Here is a 24,299-nt window from a genome sequence, read left to right as displayed (position 1 = left end):
CCTTATAATACAGTAACCAAATTTCAGGGAAAAGAGTTATTCAGCTAGCTCAAAACCCCCAACATCCCAAATGGATATGGTAGGCTCCAACCAGCCAACACAGGTACATTACAGAGGGTAGCTCTCTTTCCTCAAAGCCTCACCAACCCTTCCAGACCCTTCTCACTGACAGTCCTGTCAATCAGCCAGGCTGAAGCTTCTTAGAGACCCCCAGAGGAGGGTTCTTTTTCCATTCTCAGATCAGGACAAGCGATTCTGAACCTATCTGGGCCGTGACTTCCCTTAAGAGTTTTGATGAAAACCGGGGCACCTGGGTGGCTCAGTCGTTAAGTGTCTGCCTTCAGCTCAGGTCATGATCCCAGGGTCCTGGATTCGAGCCCCACATCAGGCTCCCTGCTCAGCGGGGAAGCCTGCTTCTCCCTCTCCCACTCCCCCTGCTTGTGTTCCCTCTCTCTGTCAAAGAAATAAAATCTTTAAAAAAAAAAAAAGTTTTGATGAAAACTATGGATCCTCTTCTTAGAAAAATGTACATTGCACATGCAGGGATAACTTTGTATAACATTTCGGGAGGTTTACAGACTCCCCAAAACCCCAGCTTAAGAATTTCTGCCAAAGGCAAATCACTCCTTTTCTTACGCAAGAGCTGTTTCCCAGGGCTGATTAACTGCTATCTTAGATGTCCAACAGGTGAATTAATATTCAGCATTGACCTCTAGTCATCCCACACCCTTGGCAGATGGCAGAGTCTCTGCTGTTGTCTGTGGCCAGAAGGAAGCAGAGTCCCTAGACAGAGACCACATTTTGTTTTTCAAAAAAGCACTCTTATCCACCACCACCAGAAAACCTCAGACACCCCAGGTCTAGAACAGAGACACTAAATAACAGACCAAAATAAATCTGGTCTGGTACACAACTAGGTCTGTGAAGGCAGAGCTATAGACTGATCCTCCTTGGACTGGCATGAGGGAGAAATGTATGAGGGTAGGCACGTACCTAGGCTGAAATGGGAAGGGGTCAGAATGGGTTTGCCTTCCCTTTAGCTCAATGCAGACTAGCTATTCATTCTAGAGGTATCTGCTCTTTTCATGGCTCCTCTGCCTGGAAAGCAGAGGCTGCTGGAAGCAGTGCTCCTATTGACTATTCAAGTTCCACATTTCTCTCCCTCTTTCCAGTAACAAACACAACAGCATAATGACAACAAGGATAATGATAACTATAGCACTTATTGAACATTAGTCTGTGCCAAGAACTGTGCTATAAGCTCTTGACATAAATTACTTCATTTAGTCTTCCCAACAATCAAATGAGGTAGACCCTCTTATCCCATTTACACATGAGGAAATTGAGACTAAGATTAAGTAGCATTGCTTAAGGCACAGAGCTAGTGAGTGACAGGACAGCGACTGGATTTGCACCGAGGCCTGATTTTAAACCCTTTTTTTTTTTAAGTAGGCTCCATGCCCAGCCAGTAGCCCAGCATGGGCCCAAACTCACACCCCTGAGATCAAGACCTGAGCTGAGATCAAGAGTCGGACAGTTAGGGCGCCTGGGTGGCTCAGTTGGTTAAGCGACTGCCTTCGGCTCAGGTCATGATCCCGGACTCCCGGGATCGAGTCCCGCATCGGACTCCTGGCTCAGCACGGAGCCTGCTTCTCCCTCTGACCCTATCCCCTCTCATGCTGTTTCTCTCTCTCTCTCTCTCTCTCAAATAAATAAATAAATAAAATCTTTAAAAAAAAAAAAAAAGAGTCGGACAGTTAACTAACTGAGCCACCCAGGCACCCCTCAGACTTAATACTTCTAATCCCCATCTCCCTGCTCCTTCCCAAAAGACTGGGACTCAGACAAAGGCCTTGGAAATCCTCCAGAGTGCCAGTCTGGTCTCCCAAGTCCTCGCTTCCCCCTCCCCATCCTCTGCCCAATATGCAGCAGCCTGGTTCCCATCAGGGACTCACTTCATGGAGAAGTGTTTGGAAACTCTCAAACTCCATCTCCTATCTCTGTCTGACTTAGCTATGACTGTATGACTCCACCACCTGGAGCCGAAATTTATTTTAAACTCAGCTAAGCTCAGGAGCCTCATTTCCTCCTCAGGTTTAGAATCAGGGAGGAAGGCTCTTTTCTGCTTCTTCCCTGTAGAGTTGTTCAGCTGCGGGGGGTGGGGGGGAGGAGTGTGGTTGTCACCACTCCCATCTTAAAGACTGGGGGGAGGGCCAAGTAACAGAGAGTAGAAGAGCTGGGATTCAGTGAAATGTCACCAATGATGATGGTGCTATATGGAGGCCATACTTTTCTAAATATCTCCTACCTCTCAGCATTTAGAAACAGGGCACATCACCTCTCAGATAGCTAGTTTCCTCCTTTCCCTCAATTAGTGGGTTCCAGGGAGAGTAAGTGCCCAGCTCACCAAGTGAAAAGCCCAGATGAATGTGGCCAAGGGGGGCCCCAAGTGCATGCTGAGTGGCTAGAGCCCCAACTAATGATGCTTTGGGGAGCTTTTGGGGGCAGAGTGGGCATTAAGGTATCTGTTGAGTCCAGGGTTACTGTCCGTTCCTAGAGCTTCATCTAGAGATGAGACAGCTAGGGAGAGGAGATACTGAGCCCCACACAGAGGTCGGAGGTACAGGATGCTAAGGAGGGCTGGCAGCAGCAGAGAAAATCATCTCAGATTCAGGGCCCCTGTCCCATGCCACCTGTGGGCCAGTGGGGAGATAAAACAGAAATACAGTACTTGCATTCAAAGTGGATGAGGAAGTCAGCCCCAGAGGCAGAGCTGACCTTCAGAAATGGCCTGTACTCACTGGAGTCCAGTCATTTAGCTAAGAGATGTTTCCTGAGTGTCTGCTGTGTGGCAGACTCATTCCGACACTGGGGGTGCCTTAGCGAGGCCTGCCCCCATGGCATTAGCCCGTCAACAGAAAAAGAGAGAAAAGTCTATCTTGGACAGTGATAGGCGGTGGAAGAAAACTTAAACAGAGGAGTGAGGGAGAGTCCACTTCAGTTTGGTTGTCAGAGGAGGCCCCCTTGAAGCAAGAACATGCAAGCTGAGGCCTGATGATGAGAAGGACCAGCTGTGTGGGGATGTGGAGGGAAGTACGTTCCAGGCAGAGGGAAGAGCAAAGCCAAAGACCCTTAGGTGGCCATGGGCTCCAGGCGTCCAAGGTACAGGAAGATGACCATATGACTTAAGAGAAGTGAACAAGGAGGTAAAAGGAAGAGACAAAGCTGGAGAGTTAGGCAGGGGCCAGCTCATAAGAACCTCGGAACCATATTTACAAGCAGGCTGCTGTGTGGAGAATGGATTGCAGGGGGAGAGAATGGCAGTAAGGAGACCAGCGAGGAGGCAGTTAGGTGAGAAAATGGGTGACCACATAATCTGTCATCCAAACCAGGACACTTGCGCAGGTGAACGGGGGTGCTACAAACAAGTCATCAGGGACAAGAGGCACAGCCAGGACTTGCCATTGCCAGATCTCTACCTGCCGTCAGCAAGCTCCAGCCAGGATCGTCACAGGAAGTTTAGCAGTTTTTAGCAGTTCTGCTCTGACACAGAGCTCCCAGCTCTAGGAGAAAGAATCACTTTTCTATTTGGCCCCAGGCTCCTGGCCTGGTGCCCCACGCCTGAGCATTTGGTTTCTGTCTAGAGGCCATGGGTTACAGTTGCAGCGCATGCACGGAGCGTGCCCTTTTCCCTGTGCATTCTGGTGTGCTCTGGACGACAACCAACAGTACACAGATGAAAGAACAAACAGGGGAGAGGGGCACCCGGGTGGCTCAGTCAGTCAAGCGTCCGACTCTTGATCTCGGCTCAGGTCTTGATCTCAGGGTCATGAGTGAGGAAGGCGAGGGCTCCATGCTAGGCATGGAGCTACTTTAAAAAAAAAAGAAAAAAAAAAGGAAAAACAAATAGGGGAGATGTGGCCACCCCTTCTGGAGGTGGCGTCAAAACAGTGGAAGCCAGAGAGGGATGGACAAGCTCTAAGGGGCAGAAAAGGGATTCTTAACTTGGCCCTCAGGGGGGTCGGTGAAGCAGGTGAGAGGGCCACAAGCTTTCACCGGATTCTCAAACCTAAGACTCGAAAAGACGTAGAGAACCTCGCTTTAGGGAGCAGTGGTTCTCCCACTTCAATGTGCCTCACGGTCACCTGGTGGGCTCGTTACAACAGGGTCGCTGGGCCCCTGAAGAGCAAAGCTAAGGTTCTGATTTGGTTTGTTCCGGAGTTAGGCGCAGGAATTTGCATTTCTGACAACTTCTAAGGGAATGCTCATGCTCTTGGTCCAGGGGCCACACTTGAAGAACCACTGTTATAGAGGATACAAAACACATGAGGGGTTCCAGTTTAAATTGTGAACTTCTCTTTTCAGACAAGAGTTCTAACAGATGCCACAGCCATCTAAACCACCCCAAGTCCCCAGGAATTTCAGATTTTATTTTTGGAAGAGGCCCCTGGAGAGTGACAGACTCTGGACCTCCCCATGGAGGTCAGGAAGCATCTGGAAAATAGCATTTTAGAGGATGCAGGAAAGTGCCTTCAGAAACATAAAAGCCCAAGCATAACTCTGAGCTAGAAACTACAGGACTAGCCCCGGCTGATCCAATTACTGGGTCAATTACTGGTGAATAGTGAGGTTTTGGGAATCTGGGCAAACCCGGATCCTCTCCTAAAGGCTGCCTCCTGATCCTTTTTGAGCCTCTATCTGAAGCCAGATGGGAAGCAGGACAGGGTGTCTGCTGGGGGCTATAATCCGGGAAACAGAAAGAAATCAACAACTCCACTAGACAGAATTCAGGGGCTTCATTCACAGAGCTCTTTGATCAAGTCATTGTGGTGGGGATGGGAAGAGGCAGGAAGAGTATTGAGGGCTGTGCTTACTTTCAAAAAGAGCAGTGGAGAGAGAGGCCTGGAAAGGCTATTGCCAGCTTCCCTCAGCTCTGCTCTGAGTAAGTCACTCCCCCATGAAACGGGAGGGGAAATGAAAATGTGGATTCATTCAGGAATCAACCTTCAGAACAGGAAGTGTGGCTTTTGAGCTATACAGGGAACATAAGCTTTGCCATCCAGCTAAGTACATCCTGAGGTAAGGCAACATCAAAGTCAGGGGGACTCTACAAGTTAGAAGAGGAGGCAGAACCTTATAGGGAAGACAATACGCTAGAGTGACTGAGACCAAGGGCGTGCTCTGGCACCAGCCTGCCAGGACTTGTGACTTGAATTCTGACTGTGTGGCCCTGGGCATGTTACTTAATCTCTCTGTGCCTCAGTTTCCCTCTTCTGTAAAATGGGGGTAAATAAAAGTGCCTATCTCATAGGGTTGTAGTAAGAATTAAATAAAATAGATAAAATACGTAGCTTGGTATCTTGCATATTTTAAGCATGCAATGTTAGTTAAAAAAAAAAAAAGTAGTGGGCTTGGAAAAATTTACGATGGTAGCGGTACAGACCCACCCTTAGTGTCGCTGCCAGAGACAGAAAAACTGGAGGCAGGTTAGACCTGCTGCCAGTCTTCCCAGGAGGATGACAAGGAAACTCCTGCTCCTTGGGGGAAGTTCTAAGGTGTGAGCTGGGTATGCGAGGAGAGTCAGGATCCTTAGGATGGGTGTGGTGGTGGGGGGGGTTAAGCGGTTAACCCCGTGGGCTGTAAAGTGGGGATATCCTGCTCTTTTAAACATCGCAACATTCACTGACTCTGTTTTGTGACATTTCCTCACTGCCAACCTAAGTGTCAAATGGCCCAATTGGAACAAATCAAAATAAATAAAAATCATTGTTGAGGAGAACTGGGACAACCTTACTGAAAACACTCTGGAGATCTGCAATATGAGGGTAGAATCCCCATTTTAAGGGGAAAAAATAGTGGCTCCTCCCCCTCAAGTTCCAGAAGAGCGGGGGATGGTGAAGTGAAAGCGGTGGTGATGTGTGCCAGCCCTGAGGTTAGCTAGCAGTCAAACACCGAAAAAGAGAACTCTTCTTTCCTCTGATCCTGAATGAACCTCTTCCAAACCCTGTACTCTCAATCAAAAAGTCCTGTCTGCTTAGAAAGACTGGAACTAGGAACAAAGAGATTTCTAAAAATCATGCAAAAGAGCCAAAGTAAATGACATACCACGTGGTTAAATAAAAGTTAACATCTATTAGAGGTGAGGGTGGGAAGAGTTTGCCAATTACATCACTTTAGAAAACAAAGAGCTAAATAAAAATGACAAATAGTTCTGTTGAACATGCTGGGCCCCTTTCTTGAGGGTCTCCCTCCTGTGGCACTGTAAGCCTTGTCCTGTAGTTCAGACCTACCCCAAGTCTGTATCCCCTGGAGCCCTGCAGAACTTCAGTACTTGCATTTCAAAATGACTAGAGGGCATATTTTATCACAGTCCCATCAGGAGTCTTTAAAAGAATAAGGTCACAGACAGTGAGGAAGGGGCTTCTGACTTTTCCTTCCCTTATACTTACCACAAATCATGGCTAGAATTTCTACCTCAAGCTCCTATAACTAGAGAGCCCAACTCTTCAAAAGGGATCCAAGGGTTAGACTGATTCCACCTTGAGCCCAGAAGGGAATCTGGTTTCCTTTTCAGGAGGTGCCCACCTGTTCTGTTTGTGCCTCCCAAATCAGAGGCCCTGCAGAATGTAGGGAAAACTTTCTTTGCACCCCACCTACCTCCTCCAAACCGTGACACCCTCAGCTTTAAGTTTTCATAAGCAAAGTTTCTGCATTATTTTTATTGGAGTGGCAGCTGTCAGATGTAGAAGCTAGTCCAACAGCTAGTCTGCTGTTCTCTACAAAAGAGGGCCACTTCAGCAAGAAAAAACCAGTAACAACAATAGCAAAACCTTCTCAGGATTCACCCAGGAAAGCCTGGAACTGTAATACTATGATCTTGAGATATTTTTATGGCCATATATCAGTTTTTAGAATATAACCACAGTCACATACATTTAAATACACTGAAAATTTTTCTATGGTGTGACTTTTGCAGGAACCTTGTCCCTGCAACTACTTGTTCCAAGCCTCCTTCTATCCAGCCTGAAGGTAAATGAAAGCATCAGCAAAGATAAAATGAGGAGAAAGCAGAAATAAAACTTCCAGCTCTACTTCTAAAGGTTGGGGAAAATGTTATGCACATAAGGCCTCCACTGGTTTTTGAATTAGAGGACAAAACTGGGATTTTTTTGGTCTAATAATCTAATCTTCTGTACAAAGACCCCATTAAAACTATTCTGAAGGATCACACTTGAGCCACATTTTCATTGGTAACCTCATTCTCTGTCTACCACTCCACTCACTAGAAAAGCAGTTCTGAAAGGATCTTTAAGCACAACCTCTATTTTCTGTAGAAGATTCTCTTCATGTTTTGTCATGCACTCTTTGGTAAGTCTTCCACTACCTTAAACCAACTTCAATTTTAAAACGAAAGAAAACAAAAAACGCTTCCATGGGAAAGGGGCATGATTTATGGGAAAACTTTTTCTTTTTCCTCAATTGTGATGGGCTAGGTTAACCATCATACCATCAGAGAATTTTAAAAAACTGACTCAGGGGCACCTGGGTGGCTTAGTCGGTTAAGCGTCTGCTTTTGGCTCAGGTCATGATCCCAGGGTCCTGCTAGGTGGGGAGCCTGCCTCTCCCTCTCCCACTCCCCCTACTTGTGTTCCTTCTCTCGCTGTTTCTCTTTGTCAAATAAATAAATAAAATCTTTAAAAAAAGTAAACAAATGTCCTTAAAACACATTTATTTATTTCTAAAGATTTTATGTGAATGACTTGCCTATCTTTCTTTTTTTTTTTAAGATTTTATTTATTTGAGAGAGTGAGAGAGAGAGAGCACAGGAGCAGGGGCAGAGGGAGAGGGAATGGGAGAAGCAGACTGAGCAGGGAGCCTGACCCGGGGTTCGATCCCAGGACCCTGAGATCAGGACCTAAGCCGAAGGCAGACGCTTAACGACTAAGCCACCCAGGCGCCCCAATAAATGTGTTTTAAAATAAAATAGAAAATAGAGTTTTCCAGTGCGAGAGAGCACACTTAAAGCTTGCAGCCAATTAATGATCAGACAAGTATACCTGTTCCTGAGTCCTAAAAATGGTTTCCATCGATCAAAAAACAAAAAACCCCCCAAACCCCCCCCAAAAACGCAAGAGCAACCAGATTCCCCCAAAGACACTGAAACAAAAGACTGATCTGTTTATATAGTCACATGAAAAATAAACATCTTTATTTTTTTGCCTACTTTATTTCATTTTTTTCAAATAAAATTTAAATCTGTACAAAGTATACTGTTACAGTATATATTTTGTAAGAATCAATGCCTAAAAGAATCACAATACTTCAATAAGCAGTACAGCAGACCTCGCTAGTTTCAGCTTTGATATTGAACAAACTCAAGCCGGCTGATGCACAACACATTTGCTTGGTTTCCACATGGTGAGTTCCCAGCACTGAGATGGGAGAACATGACAGCAAGTATGGTTATATTACAGCCCGACACACTGCGCTTCTTCATGTGATAATAACTGCACATATTTAATACAGAATGCTCAAATTTACTTTTTAAATTGCATTTGCTTACTTCTTAGTTGGCAAAATTCAGCATTCTTAATGGGGTCCCCAAACAGTGCAAATTAATGATATTCTACTGTATAATTGGCACATTTCCAATAAGGATTAACTTGTAAACTCAAAGAATATCACAACTTTGTCCTAAATTTTAACTAATATACATCTGGTCCATTTAACCAAAGTCAGTTTGGAAAGATATTAAAGAACAATTCTATTTTTGAAAGGATACTGTTTTGACCATTCTTTAGAGAAGTAAATTTTTAAATTGTCATTAAAATGTTTTACTATAAAAATTTTACAAACTTGATTAGAAATTTCAAGATTATGATTCACAGCAGACAAATACAAACTTTATATTCCAACAATACCTACTCTTAGACTTTCAAACAGAGCACAACCATGTCAGCCGTGTTAACTAAAATTCTGAACAGTGTACTAAATTTATAAGTGGTGCTGGGTCTAGCAAGTGTAAATACACAGTATATTTTAATGAAAAGAATTGTCTTCTTTATACTTTATTTGTTTTCCCATAAGGAAACATGAATGTTTACATTCTTTAATAAAGTTAATCTTACATCAGAATATAACTTAATACTGTCAGCAACAGGGACCACACACAGTAAATAAGAAGCACATTTAAAATAAGTCTGAATTCACATAGATTAACATTTGTTGGTTAATAAAATATCGACAGTATTACAATCTTACAATATTTACAGTAAGAAAAATCTAGAGTAATATATACCTTTCACAGCAGGATTCCTTTTTTTTTTTTTTTAAATTATTTCTTCCAGTTTGGGATTGTGTATACATGAAAAGCTCAAATAAAGCAACTCTGCAATATAATCTTAAAATAATGGCTACTGGGGGGAAATTCTATCACAACCATTGAAAATAATGGTGACTTTTCACGGAGTCTGTGGCATCTGAGAACCCAGTTAATTAACCGAAGTCTTGCCCCAACCAGCCTCAGTTACCCAGATTAAAGCTGCAGAACTCCGGCCTTCCCTGACTGCTGAAAACCCAACAGATTTTCTCAACGTGCTATAAGAAAAGAGGGAAATAGGTTTCAATTCACACCTCATGGCTGGAAGCCTCCGGCCAGTGCATATTCCCCAACTTATGCCAAAAGGGCCCATTTCACCTCCAAAGCATCACAAGAGTTCCCCTCTAACTACAGGGCACTTTGATATGGAGCTCACTCATTCCTCAACTCTTGTGCATTAAGATAAGGCATAAACATGGCCCATATAATACACACCAGGATCTTACTTGGGACCAGGGCAAAGAAACAGACTAATGCAGTTTGCACTGAGGTCAACAGGGAAAATGGGAAGCGATGCACATTTCCAATTAGAATGGCAAGAAGAAGACCCACATCCCTAAACTGGAATTTGGCCAGGGCCTCAGAGTTAGCACCCCCTCTCTGAGTACCACAAGCGATTAGGATGTGTGCTCTGGGCCTCCTCTAAGAGAGAGCATCTACAGTAAGTAACACCATGTGGGACATTAGTTCAGTGATGACTCCCAAGAAAACAGATACAATTCTTGAATCTGAGGCTGTCCACGGCACCTGAGGTCACTCATCTGAGCTGTTACCTGTCCCAACCCTGCTTACTTTAAGAGATCTGATGGGCACAGAGCACTCAGGGATATGGCTGCTGGCTACTTTGGACTCTAGATCTCACAGGTAATCAACAGGTATCTGGGATTGAATTAGCAAACTGTACCATAGCTCCTTAAACAGACACTGTCAGGTTTGAAATCATGTCAAGCATGAATCTTCACTGTCAGGTCAGAAATCAAAGTGGGAATCTTCCCACATCAGCCAAGGTTATTTTGTCAAAACCTTAGAGGAGTTGGACAGTTTTTCATGTTCCAAGTGATTAGTTTACTTATTTCAGTCAAGCTGGATTGACAAACCAGACTGATCTATTTAGTTAGTTTTGTTTTTTTGATTCTTATGTATGTGTTAACCCAAAGCTGTTGTATTTGGGCTAAATACACTGACAGAGAAAATTCAAACAACAGAAGTTTTCAGCAAACTTCTGTGGTATTTTCTTTTTGGAAGTCAATGCAAGATCTAAAGGTATTTCTACCCAACAAAGTCTGTTTAAGTGTTTAATGTTATTTCCTTTTTGGTCCTATACAGAATGCTATGACTTCTATATAGGTCTGAATGCTGCTCCATGTAGATTCCTTCTGTATATCTAAAAATATATACTTTTCAGTAGTTCAATACATGGTTAATCTTCCCACAGAGGAAGATTTTTGTAATCACAAGTTGCAAAGTAGAAAAAAATCTCCTTTCTAAGAAAGGAAATACACTTTCCTATTGTACACTTTTGAAGAAGCCCAAAGGCATGCACCAAAAATCATTATGAAAACTAATACATGCACTAAAATGGTGTAGAGTTAGGACTTAAAGTGCTGTTTCTCAATTTTTAAATTTGGAGAAGACATTTTGTCAGTTATTGACTCAAAGATCTCCCCCCACCCCACCCCACCCCACCCCACTCCATGGCATCAAGAGAGAAAAGTAAAAAGTATGCATAAATCTTTAAACTATTCTTTACATAGGGGAAAGGACAGATACAACAACTATCCTATTTATAAATTGGATTCCCAGTTTTAAATAAAACCAATATTTACTGGTAAAAATTGTCAAAGCTAATACATCCAAACAAATGATACTAGTAAATAATGTTCTACATAGAGAATAATTTACTTTGGTTTTATGTACCTTCTCACAAATAATACTGGTGTCCCATACGTCACCAAACTGATGTGTTCCAGCAAAGTTGTAAGGCAAATCTTTTTTTTTTTTTTTCCCCAGTGACATCTTTTTTCCTAATAGACAAAACTAAAATCTTTTGGTGAGGAAGGGGTTAAGATAATGGCTAACCCCTTGGCATCCTGAGCATTGTGGTTTATCAAACTCTACCCTGCTAGAAGCTGTCAGGCACCCTGACCCCTGCCTTGAACCAGGAATGGCTCCCACATCTAGAGATGCCCTGACTCCTTATAAGTAGCTCTCAGAACATTGCTTTTTTCCTTCTGTCTGGATGTCTAACAAAGCTGGTTGCAATGTCACATTTTGCTAGTAGGGGCCACCATCTAACAATAATTCCAATCTGAAATGTTTTAAGCCAATAGTTAGTTCTTAATTTTATCAATTAATTGCATGAAAATTTTCTCTATAGAGTTTACTTAGAGCAGAGATCCTTAACTTGGGTTTTAGATGTGTGATGCCCCTGAGGTTGTATGTAAAATTATCTGTGTATGTGCATTTTTTTTTTCTGGGGAGAGGGTCCATCACTTTCATCAGATTATCAAAGGTTTCTGTGATCTCAAAAAGGGGTTACAGGGACTTAGAGGGATACCCGTAATTCATCTTATACTAGGGTTGGGAAATGGGGGCAGAAAACTAAAAATGGCCTCAAAAAAAAGGGGCCAAATTGCTGATCTTTTCCCTTTATTCAAATTTGGGAAATAAGTGCTTCAACCTAGGAAAAATAATTAATTAAGCTGATTAAACTCCATTAAAAAATAATCAAAGCCACTTTTTAAAATATTTTCATTTTCCATATATGGTAAGTTTAGTCTCTAAGAAAAGGTTTGGAGACTGAATTTTTCTCTTTTCCCTAAGGAAATTCATAAACACAATGCTGATCATCATCCACATTTAAAGATCTGACAACTTAAAACTTAAGAGAACTCTAATACTATAGCCTTTAATTTACTATTTTGAGTAAAGGATTATCTAGAGTCAAATACACATTTGTCAACCTACATTCCCCCAAACTGGTCCATAGTTAGACAACTATCGGGCACAATTCCACTAGATAAACCTAAAATTTGAACAATGGAAGTTTAACTTTCTATCCCAATTGAAAGCAAAACCACAAGGTTCTACAATAAAGGCCAGCCACAAACATTCACACAATGTCAGAGAGGTCAATACATCACTTAATTATCAACAGAATTTGCAAACATGAGATCCAGGATGACTACCAAAACATGCTGAGAAGAGCATGTCAAGAATTAAAACAACACCCTGTGGCGACCCCCCCCCCCCAATAGAGAAACACACTCAGGCATTCCAAAAATAAACCAGATCTAAAGAGAGGCCTCTCACTTGTTAGAAGTATGAAGCGCCCAAAAGGATACGGGAAGGGAATATAAAATGAAATAATTAAATAACTTACAAAAATTAATTTTAGCCAAAACACATTTCTGTTCTATTGACAAAACTATCAACCTTTTTTTTTTTTTTTTGCAATTTTGAACACTGTGTTGCACAATCTCACTAAGACAAAAAATATGTTCACAGGTACACATTTTGTTCTCCTATTCTTCCTAGAGCACATCTTGAGGTTATAAGAATTCTTCTAGTTAAAATAAAGTCTCTTATCCCTTGCCACCCTCCCCCCCTCAAAAAGTGAGTGAACCTTGAATTCCAAAAAGGAATATTCATTTAATGTAATTATTTCAATACCCAGTTATATCATATAGACCATGATGAAACTCTTTGAGCATTATGGAAAACTACATAAAAGAGGGAGCTGCCACTTGCCACCCACTTCACTTCCAGCTTTTTAAGCCAATACCCAGCTAGACTCAGATCTCATTGACTTCAGTGAAAATAAATCAACACTCCAAAACCAGGCCATCTCAGGCTGGAAGCTGGATCTCAAAGACATCGTTTCATATACATATATATATATATATTTTTTCTATCCTAAGCTTTCACTTTGTCTATTTAAATAGTTTAATAAAGCTCACATTTACAAAGGATTATATTGGCAAATAAAGGCCCATATTAAAAATTTTTATCAAAAAAAATTTTTGTTCTACATAGCTAACACTAAGAAATATTTTCTCGGACTTATAAAGCATATTTAATTGCATATAAGTTTTGCTTTGGGTGGGATATTGAAAACAATTCTGTAAGAAATTAGAAAAGACTAGAAACAAAAGTGAAAGTGACTAGTCTTAACTTTCAAAAAATCAAGTGCAAAGATAAATAGTGCAAATAATGAAAACTAGAAATTTTATAGGCAACTTTATATCTTTCCTGCTTTTGCACTTTTACATATTGATAACTTTATAAACCCTAACAACTGTATGCAGCATGGAAATGGGCTATCATTTATCTCCATTGACTAGACTCAAGGAATCCTTTCAAAGGCAGTTATTTAAATCACTGGTTCTTGACTAGGTTTGGGAATTCACTTTTTAAAAAAACAATTCCTAAGGGAGGGGCTATTTAAGAAGGCTCTGCACAGACTTAAACAAGTTATAGAATGTAATTGTATCATAATTTAAAATGGGTAGGATGGGAAAAGCATACGAAGTGTTAATTCTAAAAAATAAATTATAATAAAAATAATTTTGTTAATGAACTTGACATTTGTAAAAAAAAAAAAAGTTACTTTCCAGATACAAAATCAGAACCTCTTTTTTAGCTATCTAAGAAATTTTGTCACTAATGTATACAGATTTGGGTAAAATGAAATAATCTGTCAGAATCACTGAGAATAAGTCCATATTAAACTAAAAAGGAGTCCAAATACACTTGAATTATGTAATTTAAAAAACAAAATATTATAGCAATTCTTTATCTTAAATAATTAAAAATGTTCCTGGGATACTGGGAACAGAAATCTAGACACTATCAGTTCACCCTACAAAGAACATAGGAACTTCCAAGATATACTAAATTATATTATCTGCCACCACTGAACACTTGGGAATTCTACAATTTTAAAATAACAGAGAAAGTGGGAATACAAACAGAAATTTGAGTTTTGGGAGGTATGTTGTCTAATTTCAGAAATATAGTATTATTGAGGGTCTCATAAGATCCACAGTCGTAAATGACGGGACTGCAAATGTAAAAGAAATGAAAAAGATACCTAAAGTTGCAGTTTACTGTTTTTACCTGGTTTACTCTCTTGTAAGAAATTAATGTGGACCAAAGGCTCAAGGTTCTATAAAATCAAGGTATGATATGGATCTTTGTGAACTGTAAAATCAAATAATTTGATCTAAGGACCATTTTGAAAAGTAAAGCTAAACTACACTGAAACATGAGCCCAGAAAAATAATCTGTATAATAAATATTTCTGATAGTTTAAAAATGATAAGTGGAAAAGTTTGAAATTTTCTTATCTTCTTTCCCTCAAAATAGTAAGTCCCCAGTACCAACATGCTTTGACCAGAAAAGCTGTCATTCCACAATTGTGCTACTTAATTTGACCAGAAAAGCAAATATCCTACACCTGAAAGCAGATTGTATAATGCATCATCATCATATCTAGCTACCGACCAACAGCTTTCTCATAACCAACAAGGGACCCATTTTCTCCGGCTTTATTGAAACTTCATTAGTGAAGATCAACTTCATTGTCCTTAGCAAACAACGCTCATTTAAGACTCCACCTTAGTATCTTTTCCTACCTCCCAATAAAAATTTCTCCCACTTTACCTCCAAACCATTCCCTTATATAAATAACTCTCACACTCCCATTCATGAACACATTGAACGGTTCTTCCCTTTCTGCTCTCAAATCTCCAAACCAGTAAATCTCACCCCCCTGTAACTTACCTAAAATACACATACTTCTTACTCTCTTCAATACACGAATTTCTTAACAATTTCAATGCCCTTCAGATTGCCAGTTTAAGACTATGGGGAAAATAGCACTCAGAAAAACTGCCCAATTACTTCATTATACAGAAATCTTTCTGGGATCAGTTAGCTATGTTCTAAGGCAGGAGCCAGCAATTTCTTTACTTCCCTCTTAAAGGGGTAAGTTTGAGTGTCACTGGCAGGCCTATGGTAAGGATAATAAAGGAGAGCGAAACAAGGAAAAAAGAGGATGGGAGGGAAAAAAAAGCCAAACGTATATGGTAGGGAGGTAGGTCAAATGCCATCAACAACTACCTACACTGGAAATTGCCAATCCACTCCAGCTGAATGGGAGCTTGACCCAATCCCAACATGTCTCTAATAATTCATTAGCTGATGCCCATCACTGGTTGAGCTAGTCAAGGTGAATACATAAGTCACCTGTCCCATAAGTTTGCTACTTCACAATAAGGACACCTTAAGTCCTTTGAGGATCCTTCTGTTTTAATCCAGTTTAGACTAAAACACATGTTAAGAAGAGTACTTCCATGATTCTCAAAATTCCAAAATATAAAGGTTTGGTCCTTGAACTTGGAGGCCTCTTGAATTATTAAAGTGCACCCTAAATCAAGAAAATTAAACTTTTAGCTTAATTTTCCCCATGAAATGCTATAAAATTTTAATTAATAAGCAAACTGCTAATAGTCATCAAAACAAAGTATGCTTTCATGAAAATTCAAAAACCTTGCAATTCCAAAGTGAGTAAAATATTTCTGGTCCTTAAGAATTAACTTTATTTTACATAGAGGATCACCACCATGTTTCTACCTATCAAACAAGACAATTTTCCACAAAAGCAAAGCACATCAGGGAAAAAAAAGAAAAAGAAAACAAATACCAAACATAATATGGGGACAAAATAAAAATACATGAGTAACTATGATATTTTTTTTTTTAAGAAAAATGTTTCTAACAACCAACCCACGCCATACTCAGCTTTCCTAAAGACATAAATTGCCTAGACCATTCAACATCAAAACTTGGTAGTCAGTTTAGCAGCTGTAAGATGACAAATTGTTGGCTTGAAACCAATCATATCTTTTACTTTTCACTTGGTCGTTTTTGCATTATGGAATTCTACCTGACATGATAATGCTAGTTTAGATGATCTTCACTTAACCCGTAATAATGAAATTTCTGTTTGAAAAGAGCCTGTCAAATGGCCTAGGCCTTAAATTTAGGTTTTTATGATCAAATAACTCCCCAAATATTGAAATCAGGTTTTCTTAAAAATATACTGCAAATTCTCTATGGTAATTAATGCAGCTGGGTGAAAAGAGTAATTTTAATAGCAGTGATCATTTTAGTTTTATAGTGTACTCCATTACAAATGGTCTAAATTCAGTTAACTTGCAATTTAAAAAAACCCAGAAATATTATAATTTGATTTAGAAGTGGATAAACTTTAACAGAAAACTTTACACAAATAACTTCAGTGAATTTGCTCACCTAAGCAATTCTAATAAATTCTTTTTCCTATTCATTCCACTCTCAGGAAAAAGTATTTATCACTCTAAATTATTAAGATATTCAAATTTAAGGATATTCAGCTATAAACGTTATACTCAGAGTTATCACCAATTGTTCCAAACCTAAATTGCTGAAGATTCCCTTTTCTTTTTTAGCATCCTTTTACATAGAAAGCAGGATCTCATTCTGATACTGAGAAACTCAGAAAAGGGAAAAAAGTCATTAGATTTGGTATCTCATTTTTTTAGTGGGGAAAAATATTAAAAATACGTTCACATGTAAAATAAAATGAATTGTGGAGCTATGAAAACAACTACAGCAACAATCTCAGAAATCTCCATTCTAAAATCATCTGGAAATGTGTGTGTGTGTGTGTGTGTGTAAAATATGAAAAAATGAGTGGGAATATTGAAGAAAAGAGGGTGAGAACCATGTGTGGGAGACAGAAATAACAATCATGCCCATGGTGGGTTCACCATGGCTGGCATATAACCCAAAATGTCATAAAAGAAAAATATGTTTAGAAAGTTTCAACAGTGCCAAATGCAAAATGTTAAAGCACGGAAACAATGAATGAGATAACCCCCACAAACATCAAGTTTCATACGAAAACAGGAAGAAAAAAATTGACATACGCATCTTTTTTAATATACCAAATCTGAATTGACTTAAACATTATATAAAGTGCTTGGGCCATGGTTACCCACCCAGATTCTCATTATCAACGGACTTATCTCTTCCCCTCCCTTCCACCCAAATTTAGTACAGTGTTCCTGCAGAAAAAGTATAGCATTCCTATAGTAATAATAAGAAGAAATGAAAACAGTGAGTACAACTGATATAGATCCATTGACTTTTATTACAAATGTACTTGATCACTTGGCTTCAAAAAGTTTAAAATCAATACCCTATTTTCTGTATGCCAGTACAAAGCAAACTGTTTTACAAATTAAATACCTAAAAATTTGACAAAAATATTAAAATTTGATGAAAAACAATTATAAAAATCCTTAATCTCTCTCTCTTCAAAAAAGGAGGCAGTCTTCCCAGTCCTATTATACAATATTAATAATATTCACCATTTTTAGAATAGGTAGCTAAATTATATTTTTCTGTTAGCATACAAAACTCTTAGACTAATAGATTTCATTTGTATATGCTCCAGTTAAGTTTGTGAATGCCATCTGATTGCAATATAATCAACTATCTTTAATTGAGTCCTAATTTACACTTATTTAATAATTTGCATAGTTTAAAAGGGATAAAGGTTATTCTACAACTAATTATCATAGGCTATTACAGTGCTATTTTTCAAGGCAATAAGTATTTGCTCCCAAATGAAATTATCTGTCTTCTTTAGGCAGGGGTTAAAATTACTAGCAGCTTTCTCCATTACCTGAAAAATCAAATTGGAATAGTTATCCATCTCTAGAAGTGAAGACATAAAAAAACCTATCAATATATTTTCCACTTTGAGTCAAATTTCAACCCCTGCATGGGACTAGAAAGTGAGACTTTCAAGGTTTTTATTTCCCTGTTGGTTTTGGTTTCTACTCTCCATGGCTTTTAGGAAGCTGGGAAAGTTTGTCTTTCCTGACTCACATTGTCTCTCCTTTCCATTTGGCAAATATTCATCTACCTTCAATCTGTATCTAGTAGAGGAAAAGCCGACATGGCTTTTCTTATGAACTTCCTTTGTTGTCAAAGGCATGTATAATGATTTCTACAGTTCTGGATAGTTAACTTTAGCTCCCTCTGTGGCTGGATGACTGCTGCTTCTAACATCAGCATGATAAATAGGAGGCACAAATAAAAAGTAGCTTAAAAAAAGATTTGGTGATTTAAAAGAAAAAAAAACGAACAACACCAAACACACACACATATATGGGCATTTCAAATCTGGTGGCTGATCTCAGATTAAATTACTTGACAGTGTCTCTCATTTTAAAGAATGTCAATATTGCAATGCATTTCAAGTTTTCTTTTATACTTAGGCAAATAATATAGTTTAACCAAGCTCTTGGACCTTAATCGTAAGACAAAGCAGATCATTAAAAATAAGGCATACTTGTCAGGAATTAAGTTTTGTTTGCTTGTTTTTGGCACATTTGATCATACTGTCTTCTATGAATAACACATATGGTCAAATATACCATCTCCTTTTTCATTTCAGCACAAACAGGGTTTACCAACTAGTAAAATAAAAACAAGGAAAAACTCCAACATAAAACACTGAGATATAGAACCTTGGTAAAGTACCGAGCACCTGGGAGGAAGGGTGAGGAAAGGATGAAACAGTAGAGGGAAGGGAGGGTTGGGAGGGTGCTTGGGAGGTAAAGTGAGATGCAAAAAAGAGCATCTTTACAGTCACTTAGTCTTTTCTAAGATCATCTCTTAAGTCTTAAAAGATTTGCATGTGGATTTCTTTTTAAACCCACTGACCATAAATCAGACACTGGTTTCAAAATCTTAGTAAGATTGTGTTTAACTGTTAAAGTGTAAAGACAATTGCACAATACATGTGCTTATTGATCCGGTAGGATTCCAAGCAGAATCTGAAGTCTGTAGGTAAGAAAGGCTTCACTTTAAGGTAACTCTGACCCTAAAGAAAACCTCATGAAAGAACTCGCATCTCAAAGAAAGGACACTTTGCCTAAGTTTGCTGTGTTTTTGTTGACTTGCACTACTTATTGCTGGCTACTATGAAACACTGATCTAGGCGTACTCCAACAACCTGTAGTACAAGGCTTAACTTTAAAAAGCTATAGTAAACAAGAGACAAAATCAAAGCAATTCTCTTTCCTAACTAGTAACAGCACAGAGAATGCAGTCTTTTCCATATCACAGTAAAAGTACAGTGAACAAAACAGCTCAACAAACCTTAAGACAAAAAAGTGCAGGTTATTAATGTTTACATGCAGTTGATAAGCATTCCAAATGTCACATTATGCACTGTAAAAGCTCAACTTTACTATATGGAAATAAGAAAAATGCACCTTGGGGGAAGGGGAAAAGCAATTTAATCATTTCCAGTGATTTTTGTAAGTAAAGAAATTCCTAACTATTGTACGGTCACCTCATATTTAACATTGTATGAATATTAAAAGCAAACAATTTAATGGGAAAATGCACAGTACAATGGAAATAGCTTGTTATTCAACACATACAGTAGATCTCAAAAACAAAGACAACACACTCAACCAGGGAGCTTAAAATATCAAATCAAAACCCAAAGAACCAGCAGAAAAAAAAAAAATCCTTCAAAAAGACAACTGTTTCACCTTCCTAGGCCAATGCTTTACAATGTGAGAAGCACTGATACCTTCCAGCTCCTACAGGTGGTGTCTTCTACATACAGCAGTAAGATCTATATGGCTGGATTTGCCAAGAAACAATTCCATCCCCAGAACTCTCTATATCAGACAAGATCCTTTTTTTTTTTTTTAACCAAAATACTTTCTACAGAATTCCAAACCAAAATGTACTGTTTAAGGCATCTTTTTTTATAACATTTTCTCTTCACTCAAAGATGATAGTCATGCAGCAGTTTAATGATAAAAATATATTAATATTTTACTATACAGCAGCAAGAAGTTAGTTGTCAATTAAAAGCACACAAACATCTTTAAATGAAAACCTGTAAAAGACTATCGTTACAAACAATTTCAGTTTGGAGGACACCAGCTTGGTAAAGTGCTCTCCTAAGCTTTGCATTTTCATACCCTACACCTTGAATATATGAGTTATAGGACATACTTTTGATAGAAGGCTTATACACTTGGGGAACACAAATACATTTAGCATATAATGTAGCCAGTAATAACTAGCACCACAGCTACATGGAAATCCTTTACACATACCAACTTGTCTTTCACTTTTAAAATGAAACTCAGAATCCATGGCTCAGTAGGATAACTATAATTGTGTTGCTCTGCTTTTTAACAGGTCTACATAAGTTAATAGCACTGGCAAAAATCAAAGAATAGCTTCAGACCTCTTACTAGTTTAGGAGACAGTGCTAGTGACCACAAATAGACTCGCTACCTGATGTCCAAGTACAGGTTCACTGGAAATTGCTGCACGTTAGTTAAGTTTTTAAAATCTTTCTACACATAATAAAAAAAATATATTATGAACGATACATCTCATATACACAATAATGACAAAACACCTACTCAGTCAAAGCAAACAGATGCAGAAAAATATTATGGGAGATTTCCTTTATCTTTCTATCTCTTTTTCCTTTTACTATTTGAATAACTTTGGTTCCAACCGTAAAAATCACAACTTAGCAAATTTCATTTAAATGCCTTTTTTAATAATTTCTTCATGTTCACAGAAGTTTCACTGACCATTTTTATATGTTTAAGGTCCAGATGCAATGCATATTGTATAAAAGAGAGCACTTATTGTTTACCTTGCATGAATTAAACCTACGTACCTTTAACTCTACAAACTTCTGCATAACATTTAGACAAAGCTCAGACACACAGCATGCCTAGCCCTCATATATATACACATCTCTAATCACAGGTATATAGGGTGTCAAATATACTATAATAACCTCCATGTAAGGTTTGAAATTTGGTAACAAAATGAGAAAAACTAAAAATATTATTTTACGTGTTCTAAAATATCTCTTTTTTGTGCTAAAGTCAAATGTTAGCTCAACATGAAAAGGACTTTTATATAATTCAGCAATATTATAATCTTGACCATTTTGCAAACACTTTTAATAATAATAGCTTAAACGTGTACAAAAGTTCTTGGTTAATTAGGGAAATAAACACTCAGTTCTTTATATTTTTTAATCAAGTAGGAAACACAGTTCATATAATGTTATTACTTTTTGTATTTTTTTTGTTTTTTTGTTTTTAGCAGCTGCTTACTGTTTTATATGGTGGATAAAGTGGACAACATCCAGCGATGGGTGGCAAGTCAAGAAGAGAAACTGTCAGTTGGTGGAGGTTCTGTGGGTGGTGCTCCCTTGGAGTTAACAGTTATTTCTTTTTTTTTTTTTTTTTTTTTTTTTTACTTTTTTACTTTTTATTTTCTCTCTTTCTTTACAGTATATTTTCTGTGTGTGGCTGTGTGTGTGTGTGTATGCATGTGTGTGTGGGTTTTTTCCATTCAGTTTGATCAATCTTCTTCCCCTTCTTCCTCACCCTGCAGCAACAGGGTGGCAGCGGCGGTCTCCTCCTGCTGCTGCTGCTGCTGCTGGTGGAGCTGCTCACAGGCAGCTCGCTTCTCCCTCTGCTTCTCTTGAATCTTCTTCATCTCCTCCGAGTACTTGCAGAAGGTGTGTCCGAACTTGGCCCACACCTTGTAGGGCACGGTGATGGAGTTGCGGTAGGTGGGCTTCACCTCGCTCACTCGCATAAACACGCCGTACTTGTTGGAGCCCACATCGAAGAAGAAGCGCTTGTTGTCCACAGTCAAGGAGGTGCCCTCGGGCAGCTCGGCCGGCTCCTCCTCCACTCCGTAGTCATCGATGAGCTTGGCCAGAGCGTCGCGGAACTCGATGAGCCCCTGTGCGGGCAGCGCAATGGTCTGGCCCTGCGTGGAGCCCAGGCCGGGCCCCCGGTTGACCGTCTGGCGGATGCGCAGGAAGCGGCCGCGCTGGTTCTCCTTGAGATCCATGTAGTACTTGCGGTTCTCGCGCACCAGGAACTCGCTCTTGAGCGCCCGGCGCGGCTCGTCCTGCGCCTGGGCCAGGTCGGGCGGCTGGCTGGGGCCCAGCTGCGCGTAGTGCTCGATGAAGTCGCCCAGGTAGTCGCGGAACTCCACGGCCACTGACATGGAGAGAGTGAGGCGGCTCTTGTTGCCGCCCGCGCCCACCTCAGCGATCTTCAGGAAGCGGCCCTTGGCGTTCTGTTTCACGTCCAGGTAGAAGCGCTTGTTCTGGATGTCCACCCGCTTGGAGGCCAGCTCCTGCGTCTCGTGCTGCAGCCCCCCCGGGGCCCCGCCGCCGCCGCCGCCACTGCCGCCGCCGCCCCCGCCGCCACCACCGCCCCCGCCGGAGCCCGAGCCCGAGCCCGGGTGCCCCAGGGAGCCGCCCGAGCCCAGCGCCGCACCACCCTGCTCGCTGCCGCTGTCTCGGTCCGCCATGATGCTGCGCTCCGCCGCCGCGCCGCCGCCGCCGCCTGCCGCTCCGCCCGCCGCCTCAGTCGCCTCAGCCGCCGCTGCTTTCCCTCCCCGGCTCCGCCTGCTGCCGCCGCAACCCCCACAGCCAGTCAGCCACTCTCGCGAGATCTGCGGGAGAGACGAGACCCGGTAACAGGGCACTGACTCCCCAGTACAGTAGCAGGGCGCCCTACTGTACGCGCCCACCCGCCCGCCGGCACGTGACATGCGCCCCCTCCCTGATGCCAGCCCCCTGCCCGCCCGCCCGCCAGGCGGCGCCCACCCGCCGGCCCTCACCCCACACCCCTGGCTGGGGGGGGGGGTGTGTGTGGGACGCGCCGCGTCGCAGCTGCTGCCGCCACCACCACTGTGGCTGTCGCTGTTGGCCAGACCCTGAGCGGCCTCGGCCCAGGGAGTTGGGGGACCAGGGGTGAGAAGGGGACTGCCATACTAAGCACAGGGAGCAGGCCTGAGCTCTGCTTTCCAGTGACCCCAAAGAGAGGATGTGGGGGGAAGGGCCTGTGAAGCGCAACTGAGCCCGCTGCAGAGAGGGGACACCGAGTCACGGCCACCTCCTTTCCTGTGGGCCCCAGCCAGACCCAAACCCAAACCCAGACAGGCCCACCCACTGCCCGGCTGGGTTGTCTCCTACCGCAGAGCCCTGGCCGCAGAGGCGGGCAAGGAACAGGAGAGGTGGTGCGGCGGTAACCCTTAGCTGCAGAAGGGGCTGCCTGGGATGAGGACGGGGCGCCGGCAGCAGTGGCGCGGAGCAGCAGACACCTAGCCCGTCCCTCCCCTCGCTCCCGCCGCTCCCCCTCCCCGCGCACGGCAGCGGCTCTGGCCTCAGATGATCCCGCTCCCCCCTCCCCCCAACCGCAGCCCCGCACAGTCGGGCGGGCGGGCGGGCGGGCGCACTCACCGGCGGGGGGGAGCCGAGCAGAGGACGGCAGCCGCACCAGGGCCGGGGTGCCCGCAGTGCCTGTTCGCGTTGTCTCTGCCCTTCCCCCCAAGCAACAATCAAAAAGAAACCCCACACTCATCCAAAAACCATCAACCGGCCCCCTTTGGGACCACAACTGCCTGCCTGCCTCCCCCTCCTCCTTCCGAGATTTGGGGAAGGGGGGCACCCTGCTCAAGGCTGAGCCCAACCTGGGTTGCCGGCCAGCTCTGCAGATGAACCAGGCCCCGCCGAGCCTTCAGCCCCCAACCCACTCTTCTTCCCCTCTGGAAGGACCCAGAATGGAGGAGAAAACCAAGCAAGATTTAGGAAATTCACGAGCTAAAAATGTCAGGAATTTCCTGGGAAACGCAGTTCCTTACGGGTTTCATTAACGCAGGTTCGCTCGCCCCTTTTACCCCACCTCCCAGAAACTCTTAAGTGTCAGGAGAGCCCCCACCTCTCAAAAAGTAAAACATTAAGTGATTAATGGTTTTTAGGTGACAGCTAGGTTACCAACCA

The 24,299-nt window shown here is 41.6% G+C and overlaps 2 protein-coding genes across 8 annotated transcripts in view; both read right to left on the bottom strand.

Moving 5' to 3' along the window:
- Positions 1-24,299, bottom strand: part of PURA (purine rich element binding protein A) — a 63,293-nt gene that overhangs the window by 33,657 nt on the left and 5,337 nt on the right. For 5 of the 7 annotated variants that reach the window (XM_035014282.1, XM_035014278.1, XM_035014277.1 and 2 more), the window contains one exon: positions 14,823-22,969. The exons of 1 other annotated variant lie outside the window; for it this stretch is intronic. In XM_035014282.1, coding sequence (XP_034870173.1) covers positions 21,857-22,825 — 969 coding nt within the window. In that variant the 5' untranslated portion in view covers positions 22,826-22,969 and the 3' untranslated portion in view covers positions 14,823-21,856. Of the gene's footprint in view, positions 1-14,822; positions 22,970-23,492; positions 23,616-24,299 lie in introns of those variants that run through there. One more of the 7 variants, XM_035014281.1, reaches the window with a different exon arrangement.
- On the bottom strand, positions 8,248-9,300 carry IGIP (IgA inducing protein). The gene has a single exon (XM_035014284.1). It carries the CDS (start codon positions 8,513-8,515, stop codon positions 8,354-8,356), a length of 162 nt encoding a protein of 53 aa, XP_034870175.1. The 5' UTR covers positions 8,516-9,300; the 3' UTR covers positions 8,248-8,353.

The sequence above is a fragment of the Mirounga leonina genome, unplaced genomic scaffold (genome assembly GCF_011800145.1).
Source record: "Mirounga leonina isolate KUSES-001 unplaced genomic scaffold, KU_Mleo_1.0 Mir_168, whole genome shotgun sequence".
NCBI lineage: Eukaryota > Metazoa > Chordata > Mammalia > Carnivora > Phocidae > Mirounga > Mirounga leonina.
The sequence above is the reverse complement of the archived record's forward strand: the minus strand, read 5'-3'. Positions and strand labels throughout refer to the sequence as shown.